The sequence below is a fragment of the Anarrhichthys ocellatus genome, unplaced genomic scaffold (genome assembly GCF_004355925.1).
Source record: "Anarrhichthys ocellatus isolate YVR2014 unplaced genomic scaffold, GSC_Weel_1.0 scaffold19, whole genome shotgun sequence".
NCBI classification, from domain to species: Eukaryota; Metazoa; Chordata; class Actinopteri; order Perciformes; family Anarhichadidae; genus Anarrhichthys; species Anarrhichthys ocellatus.
In genome coordinates, this window is record NW_022280049.1 from 6,223,510 (window position 1) to 6,233,236 (window position 9,727).

Below are 9,727 nucleotides of genomic sequence, written 5' to 3' on the forward strand. Positions count from 1 at the left end.
CCCCCCCCCCCCCCCCCCCATCCCACGGGCCCCAGTACTGCCTGCACTGTCTATATTTACACCCCTGGTGACTGACCTACCTGCTCATTCTTAGACCGGAGCCTTAGTGCACCCAATCAATGGGTGGACTGTTGACCTCTCCCCTGGGTCGTAACTCGAGCTCATGAGGGCCACAATAAAGCCAGCAGGGGGAACGCTAGCAAGGTGGCTTCCTTTGAGGAGCGACAGTCTCAAAATGGGCGAGCAGGAGGACGGCCCGGCTCCGCTGAAAGCCACAAGGGCCCGAGTTGGTCCCATTAATCACAGTCGGGATTGTGGCTCTATTTTTAGCCGGGAGTTATCCATCTATGCACCTAATCGTCCCCCGCCTGTCCACTGTCCCGGGCTCCTCCTTAAAAGGCCCCGAAAAGGGAAAGAGAAAAAGAAGCTACTTCTGTCTGCCTGTTTGACTGTCTTTCGCTCTCACTGTCTGTAGTCTGCCACACAGGCACAGGTGTTCGTCACTAATGATACCAGGGTATTATTAGGCCCAGGCCTGTGCAGGAGTGTAGGGGATCTAAGTTTGCATAGTGTTCAGTCCCTGTTGGGTTGTTTTTAAAGCCTGCAGAACAAGGCCCCTCTGTGGTGCTGCTCATGTCGAAGTGTTTAAACTAGCAAGAGAGACCCCACCCCCCCGGTTTGAGGGATTTTCTTCACCGCCTGAGACTTTTTTTTTTTTCACTCACATTATTGCCGCTGTAAAGCACACCAACACAATGCTCTTCCACTTAGTCTCCCGCTTTTTCACAAACACACACAGAGAGACGGGCGTGCACACCCCACTCAATCACCCGCACACAAACACACAAATGCAGACGTGCATGCACCCCCCCCCCCCCTCCGCCCTCCATCTTATCCGCAGTGTATATAAAAGCTGTATCGAATTGCACCTTGAGCTTAATTGGCTCGGCAGTACAGTGCGCCGCTGTCGACAGTGACAAATCGTTCTTTCAGAGCCCCGAAGAATGTCTGCCGACTGTCATGTCAGAGGACACAGGAGGAGGAAAAAAAGGAAAGTTAATTGTCCCCTGGCCGCTGTTCAAATGATGTCGTAGCCGCGAAGAAATTCACAGGAGGTGCTGTTTGGAGCTTTGTTTATTTGCCTCCTTCCTCTGTTTTAAGATGGCTCCCTGGCAGCTTAGGGGCCCGTGGGCACCGGGGGACTCGGGAGGAAGGGCCCCGTTCTCTGTGTTTCTACTCAAGGAGAGAGCAGGCCTGAAATCTTTAGTCGGAATCCTGGCCGCTCCCTCTGATCATGCAATGCTTCGGATCGGCCACTTCCTCCCACCGGATCGCTCCCACTCGGGAGCACACAGATCAGACGGCTAATTCAATTTGGAGCTATCCGTTATTTCAGGAGTGACTGTGTGTGTGTGTGTGTGTGTGAGTGAGAGAAAGTGGGAAAATGTGCCGCCCAGCCACCAAGACGTGTGTGTGAGAGAGAGGTATGTCAGAAATGCACCAACGTGTGTGTGTGTGTGTGTGTGTGCTTGTGCGCTCTGCGTCTGGCTTGACAGGGGCTCATAGCTGGCGTTCCTACCCATAGAGCTGCTTTATTACTGATATCCTCCCGCCCTCCCTCATATAGCTCTGCCTTCTTATTTCAGTCTCCCTCACAACTTTCTGCCAGGCGAAGCGGCACAGAATATGTCACACACGCGCACACACACACACACACACACACACACACACACACACACACACACACACACACACAGAGGGAGGAAGAGCTCTGCTCAGCGTCGGTAGGAGAGACAGCTGTGGATGCAGAGCAGCGAGATATCAAGTGGGAGCGGAGCAGCAGGTGACCGCAAAGTCACTGCAGTGTGCAGAACAGATGGAGAAGAAGGGAGGAAAAACAGTGAAGTACGGGAGTGACTGAGGAGTAATTCACTTTTTTCAGACTTTCATTTATCCAACCAAGGATCTCTGTGGCGCTCAGTGAAAAACACCTGGGCGTCTCCCAGTCTACCGCCAACTGAAAGGCGCCATTGCGGCAAAATGAGTTAAGTGCCTTGCTCGAGGGCGCCTCTACGGTCGTTGTGGAGGGAGAGGTGAAAGTTGAGGGCGACAGCGGTTACAGCGGATGACATCACCTGTGTATGATCAACAACGCGGTGGAAGTAAAAGCGTTAGCCGCAAATACTATTATTTTAAAATGCAGAACAGCGTTGACCCTCGCAGGGCGAAAATACATAACCTAGCTGGTCACATTTGCAAATCACAGTGCCTGTGGCTGATATTGTCGGTCACGTGACCCTGGTTTGTCTCTGGAGTATCTCCCTCCACATGAATATAACTCCCTCCCTGGTGCCTACAACGTACCTTCACTAGTAAAAGTGAGGTGTCATTCCCTTTACCCACTTTAAAATTCCAAACGCAACAACAAAGTATTGTAGGTTGAAGTTGTATCAAAGACAAGACACACGGCAGTCGAAATGATTGCGTGTTTCAGATTGTGAGACATGACCTCATTCAGTCTCTGTGGTTTTTAATTTTCATTTCTTGTTTTCAGCATCTCACCACTTAAATCCACATTTCAACACTCACTCTGGGTGAAATATGCGTATGTGTGATTATGCATGTGTCTGCAACAATAACATGCGACATCTGGTTCTATGCGGAGCTCGGAGTTTTCTCGTTCTCAGAGTGCAACATTGTTTTTACAGCTGTGTGAGACATCATGCGAAAGGAGGACAGGCGCACCGCACATGTTTTTCAGCTTCTGTGACAGTGTTTGTTCTAATTGTCTCCGCGCCTGTTTTTTTTTCCCTGCGTCGCTCATATCTTTCATTCTTTGTCTCCTCTCCGCTGTCTCCCGTCGACCTCCCTCTCAGACCTGGCCGATAACCTGGCGATGGACGACTTCATCTTCCAGGAGCAGCTGCTGACCCCTCGCCTGGCCACGGCCGGGGCCGGCGGCGCCTCCTCACCTGCTGCTCCGCTGTGGAGGAGCCGCCTGGTCCCGATGCTCCCCGTGGCGCTCGCTCTGCTCCTGCTTCGTCCCCACTGACCGGTGCATTCTCACACTCTCTCTCCCCCTAGGATTCAATACCAACTCTGAGGAACTGGTTGGGGTATCTTTTGAGTACGGTTCCCAGTATAAAGTTCAGTGGCTCATCAAAGGGAGCGTCAAATAATAAGTGCTACATTTCTCAGCAAGAACCTGTTTTGTTTCATTCAAAATCACTGTCGGCCCTCAACAAAACCTGTTAAAGCACACCAGATAAACCCACGGCGTCGTGTAAATAACAAACTCCCACTTTGACTTTTGTGCCCTCTTGCCTCGCCTCCTCCCTGCTCTCCTACTGACCTCCGTGTGAAGACGGAGTTGACGGGTGGCCTCGTCATCACACGGCTGTGTCATGGACCTGCGAGTGAGGAGCTCCTTGGAGAACAGACACGCAACAGACCTTTTTTAAAAATGCTCCCGGTCTGCAACGCGTTACTGCCCTGCAGAACCAAGTTGGAAGAAGAAGAAAAAACTTTTGCTACTCTCTTCTGTGGCAGTGACTGATCTGCTGCCAGGACTGAGCTCCAGCTGGGGAGTTGCTGTGAACTCCTTATCCCCAGAGGCTGAGGTGAAACCCTTATTTAAACTTGCACTGTACCTTAAGATGCCCTGGTACTACTTAAAGCTGCGGTAGCCACTTTATTCATGGAGTTATTGGGCAAAAGAAATCCATTCTAATCTTTCAGCATTTTGTTATTCGCCAGGGTAGGCAGGTTTCTGGAAAAGGCAAAAAGAATGCCAGAAGAAAAAAATACAGCGCTAAGCCCCTCCCACCAGAGGAGCACGTGCATACGTACGAGTACTAGTCATGCATTTAAACTTTAATGTTGATCGTGATTGGGATCCCAAGGCCGTTGTTGTCTTTGGAAACGTGTGGGCCTATGAAGACCTTTAAGATGAGTTTCAGAGTTGGAGAGAAAAGGATGCTAATAGTTTAGCCTTCTGCTAACCGTAGCTGTGAGGTAGGAGCAGGAGGATAAACATCGACTCAACTCCGTCTTCCTTTGGTTCGCTGTGCAGTCGTTGGCAGTGCTGGAATAGCAACATTCTTTTGCAGGATATTCCGCCGTTGAATCAGGCTTTCACCATCTGAAGGGAAGTGCACGTGTATCTGCATATGTAGAAGAGCCAATAGGAACGCCCTCTCTCTGGAATGACTTGTGATTGGCCAAAGTTTGTTGTCACGCGCTCGATTTTCTGAAGCCAGAAAACAAGAGCCACGGTCTAGTTTTCTTCTCAGACCACTTGAATTATAATGTGCTGAAAGGTTATTATGTAATTTTTGCCAATGACGCCAAAAACAAACCGCCTCCACCAGCTTTACCCCCCCCCCCCCCTTATCTCTCATTGTTTGTGTCCTAGTGATAGCTAAATGATCTCAGACTGATTCCGTCAGCTCAAGTGTTCACACTCCCACCGTCAGTGTTTGCTTTCTAATGCTGATTTTTTTAAAGTAACAGCCCTATAACAACAACAAAAGATCATAAAAGCCTAAATCTCTAAATCAGCCTGATGACTGTACAGATGTTTCTCTGTGTTGCTATGTTTACAAAAAAAATGTTTCTTTGAAATATTGGCCTATTTCACAAGACTGTGTGGTGTGTGGGCTGGACTGTGAAGCATCGCTGTGAATTTTTGAGCTTTTTCTTTGGCACTGTGGGAAAAGCGATGAGTAATGTGAAATATAAATGTGTGTAATTTACTGAGTTGGTTTGCATTGAGCTCACATATTCTCAAAGTCTGGCCTTTGTATTTAATTATCTCTCCTTCTATGTTCTGTTTGAAGTCAGATTTAGTTTGTTTTGTGGGGTGAAAACTGGATTCCAGCTCCTTTGTTTAGACTGGAGGAGGGGGGGGGGGGTGTTTGGAAAGACACTCATTTAAAGCTGAAAGTGTATCCGCTGCCGAGCACAGTCCGAATATCCACCCATCCACCTCTTAGGCGTCCTAAACAGACACACAGCACAAAGCACAGGTGTAACTGAGAACAACAACGGTGGCTCTGTTCCATTCAGGTGTGGTCCGGTCAGGGATCCAGCATGCAGCAGAGTACCCAGAGTGCACCTCAACAGAACGCAGCCTTCATTCATGTTTTATGCTACACCTGTTCTAGTCATGAGACATGTTGAGGGTTGATCAGAACCAATGCCCAGTCGTAAAATATGGTGATTTTTTGGTTTCAGTTAAATGCTGATGAGGAAATGTATAATAAACTAAACATGTTTTAGTGTTTTGTGATTTCTTGTGTTGAGGAAAGACATGAGCTTTTCTTATTTCATGAGTTTCAACAGTCGCGATGGGAGACCTGGTGTTTTGACTCATAAGCCAAGAATGTCTTTGCCAGGAATGTTTTTCGGACCCTGTAATCGTACAGTGATGGTGGACATGTGTACTATTGTGCAGATTTGCTTTTGTCATAAATACAGTCGTAACAAATATGATAATGCATATTAACGTATTTCTCGTATCTAAATTTATATCGAAGGTAGTTGAAAGGAAATATCCAGCTGAGCACATCAAATTTAAAGAGCAGCTCCACGTTAGAACTCCTGTAAACTGGTTTTAAATCTTAATATGAGATGAACCTCAATGTTAAATATATATTAATTAACAGAACAAAGCTCATCTGTGGAACGGTGTGGAAGGCAGATTAATTTTATTAAAATATTGCTGAATATTGGTGAAATCACTGACACAGAAAGAAGCTGACTGAGAAAACATGTTTTCAGGACCTTTTAGAGGGAAAGATTCCAACCCTCTTATTTATATATATATATATGGAGGAGAGGACTTCACACATGACTACACCCATCATTACAGAAAGGTGCGAGCAGGTGTGGTCTGTTGTTCTGTAGCATTGCACAGTCCCCGCGCTCCAACCGCTTAATCAATGGCAGCCCATAGGCGGGATTTCTAGCCTGAACTATAAGCATTCACGGAGTCTTTTCAGTCGTGTATCTCTCTCCCGGTCAAACACAGAGGATGTGAGGTCACCTCCAGGTTTTTTCCTGTTGCAGCGACACAGGGATCAATGTCAGAAACAGTCCAGTCACCTAACACATCGCCGGTAAGTGTGCCTCACAATCAAAGAGCAGGGGATTCGTGCTAGACTTTGCACAGCTCTCAACAATCAGGAAGTGATCCATTGTACAAACAACAGTTGCTAGTTTGTACACCAACAGCAGCCACAGTACACCAGATTGAAATGCAGCACGTTTAGTGACTTCCCAAGTGGAAAAACTCTATTAACTGTTTTATTATCATCTCGACTGCTCTCTGCTCGTACATTTAATCCACAGTTACAGTAATTGGAAAAGGCCAGATCCTGCTTCACTTCCTTCTCACTTCCTGCTTCACAGGTTTTCAGTTTTTGTGGTTTTCTCTTTTCTCTCTGGTATTTTCTATTAAATCTATTATAACAGGACGTTAACATTTGAATGCCCCATTTTAATTAAGATAAAACAACTATTGCAACTGTAGTTCCCATGAGTCTTTGTAGAGTCCATTGTAGTGATTATAAAGTCTATTCAAATTATTTTTGAAGCAACATTCTTTAGCTTGTGGACTAATGAGACAAACCCCTGCTACTGACGCCGTCTTTGTGTTGACTTCACGTCACCACCACTGAGCTTTGGCTCAATTATATACAACGAGTTCTCCGGGGTTGTCGAAATGTCCATCTAGATCAGCAACAGAGGAACGGGTGGGGAGGCTAGATTGTTAAGAAAAGTGGGTAACCAAAAAAACGTAGAACGATCAGCTCGAACACCTTGAACGTCACATTTTTTTATAGGGCATTGTTTAAGAGCCAGGAAGATGAGGGAGAGAAAATGGAAGGCGTGCCACAGGGGTTATGAACAGGACACACAATGTTGCAAGTGTATATGTGTTACTTTATGTGCCTTTCACCCTCTGATCCACTTCAAAGCTGTCTTCGTGAATCACATCATTTATGTTTCTCTGGAGTGTGCTGCTAGTCCTCCGAAGCCTCAAAGCGGCATGTGTGATGATGAACCACCCCGGGCATGACATCTGCTCTCTGTGGGGTTTCTCTACATTGAACCCCATTAGTTTTACCCCTGGAGTCACCTCAACCAGGTAACAGACGCTCACTCACAGCTCAACAATGAAACGATGGGGGGAGGGGGGGGGGGGGGTTGTACTCTGAATGCTAATGCCAGGCTGGAGAAAGGGCAAACGGGCCTATTGAAATGCAGAGTTCATGTGTTTTCTTAGGGTAATATTGGGGCAATGTTGGAAGGGCAGGCATTATGAGAGAGAAAGGTCGATTTGATGTTAGTCAGCAGGAACAGTGAGAATAGCTGAGCATCAGGAATTGTTGCATTTTCTGCCTGAGTGATTGAGTCCCTAATGAATATGTATTCCAGCAGCATTTCATGGTCGCACAAAGATGTTTGGGCTTGGGTACCTTCACGAGCCCGAGGGGTCATCAAGCGGTGCACGTGAATTAAAATAACAATGTGTTTCAGGTGCTTGAGTGTGCTCGGGCACCAGTCCCATCGTTTTTTCTTCTTTTTTTTTTTTAACCAAGCTGGAGGTTGAAATTCCTCTGCTGGAGAGCAAAAGCCTGAGACACGTCACGTCGTTCAAAGCTCATTCATGTCTAATTACCATGGCACTGGACCATTTTCTTACCTTTTGTTGGCCCGTGGAGGGGAGCGCCTGGGCCCACGCTCTCCCATGCACACGGCTCCAGCATCCTCCTCCCGCTCCTCGGCAACCCCTGGCTTCCCCTGCAGCAGCCGCAGTCACACGGAATGAATGGAGCCGCCCGAGGAATGTGGACACAAAAGGAGGAATGTCATTTTGCTGAGTGCTCCCCCCCCAAACCATTGGACGTGTGCGCACACATGCACACACACACGCACACAGAAGCACCCCACAAGTCCTGGCATGTTTAAACGCAGGGGGTAAGAAGTCTTATTACGACTTATTTGTGGACAAGACTGGGTTCAAAATGTGTGCACTCGATTGAATGCTATATCCAATATTTCAAACTTTGTTAGCATTTCATAGTGAAGAGAGGAAAATTGTCAGGGTGAATTTAGAGGCTGACAGTTAACCTTTTTACATTCCTTGGATTTAACTGATTGTCTTATCAGGGTGAAATTTAACTTGAATGGCTTTTTTTCCAGTATCGCAAGAAGAAGCGAGTTGCAAGGAGGGCAAAGGTCACGACAGCAGATCCAACAAACTGCCCCTGAGAGTTGGCAAAAGAAAACGATTATTGCAACAATGTGAAAGAAGTATATGAGGGAAGGACACGAGAGATGTTCTTTTGCGAGTCGAGGCCGGGCCAGGATATGGGGGGATTCTGGGTATCTGTTGAGCAGATGGCACTTTGAAACGTTGCAGAAGTAACATTTCAGTGCGGATGCAGGCTCCAACATTTCAGACACGTGTATAGGTTGAAACTATTCGGCCTGAAAATTACCTTGTTTTGTGTTGAAGGGATTTGCTCAGGTTTTCCCTCGACCTCGGTGTTTATCGCCAGGGCGTTCTGCGGATGCTTCAACACAAACAAGAATAAGTTCAGCTGAAGTTTGGAGTGATTTGGGGATTATTTCATAGAAATACACAACAGCTGGATTGTTCAGAAGGTTTGTGCCTAAAAATAAAGCAAATTGTGTTGTAATTCATCATTAATTCCATCACTTTTATAAGAACTTTCGTCATCTCCGTCCACTTGTGCAGCTCCGCTGTGCTCCCAGCAGACTGTTTACTCTAGTTTATAACACTGGCCGCGCTATATGACAGGCAGCTGCATATAAGAGGCACGGTGGCCCCACTGCAAGCAGCCCGACCTGTGTTTGTGTAAGGGCCGAGCCTGTAATTTGGACTGCATGGCTACGGTACCACGAGCCGGATTTTAAACCAATGGGTTTTAAACAAACCAAGATGCATCGGATTATAAAGGCCGGACAGAAATAACACATTTGGAGAAAACGTGTCTTCACTGCCATGTGCTCTCTGTCAGGCAGCAAAGACAGCAGTTCGTCAAAAAAACAATGAATTCTGCACGATAATGTCTTAACATGTATCATCACGGACAAGCTTCAATCACGAAGTGTTCTTAAAATGTTTGACACCCCTAATGGTCTTACGGGTACCTTTAGTTCAAAGGACTTTTATCTGTGTGGTTATCTCCAGTCTGACAGTTAAAGCAGATAAGAAAGCCCTCTCTAACCCAGGTCAAGAGGGGCTCCGCAATTAAAGAGATTTGTGATTTTTGAGGACTTTTGGTTATCTAGTGTTTGCTTTCCTTATGTGATGTGGACCAATAATAAGTCCTCATGCTCCACCATCAGCTCCAGTCCTGATTTTCAAGACCATAGACTGTCAATAGGAACGTCTATATATTGTCTACTTGACTCTAAATGGGACCATCATTTAAAAATGGACATCATGCTGTATGTATGACTTCTAACTAGCCAGCGAGGCCATAAACTCATGTTCACAATGTTCGCTGAGGTAATAAATCTTGGTAGAAGTAGCTGATTTTCCCATAAACTTCCATGCTTTTTCCAACCAGAGGAGTCGCCCCCTGGTGGCTGTTTAAAAAACAAATCTAAACTCAAGGAACTTCTGCATTGGCTTGACTTTTCAGAACCGTGGGTTTCCGCCTGTTCCCACTAGTGTAGACTTTATAGCAGG

The 9,727-nt window shown here is 46.6% G+C and overlaps 1 protein-coding gene across 3 annotated transcripts in view; it reads left to right on the forward strand.

Annotated features, from left to right (window-relative positions):
• The window catches only part of gpc3 (glypican 3), a 97,302-nt gene extending 92,023 nt beyond the window's left edge, over nucleotides 1-5,279 (forward strand). For all 3 annotated transcript variants that reach the window (XM_031858144.1, XM_031858145.1, XM_031858146.1), the window contains exon 8: nucleotides 2,877-5,279. In XM_031858144.1, the coding sequence (XP_031714004.1) occupies nucleotides 2,877-3,052 (176 nt within the window). In that variant the 3' untranslated portion in view covers nucleotides 3,053-5,279. The remainder of the gene's footprint in view (nucleotides 1-2,876) is intronic.
• Nucleotides 5,280-9,727: the final 4,448 nt, after the last annotated feature.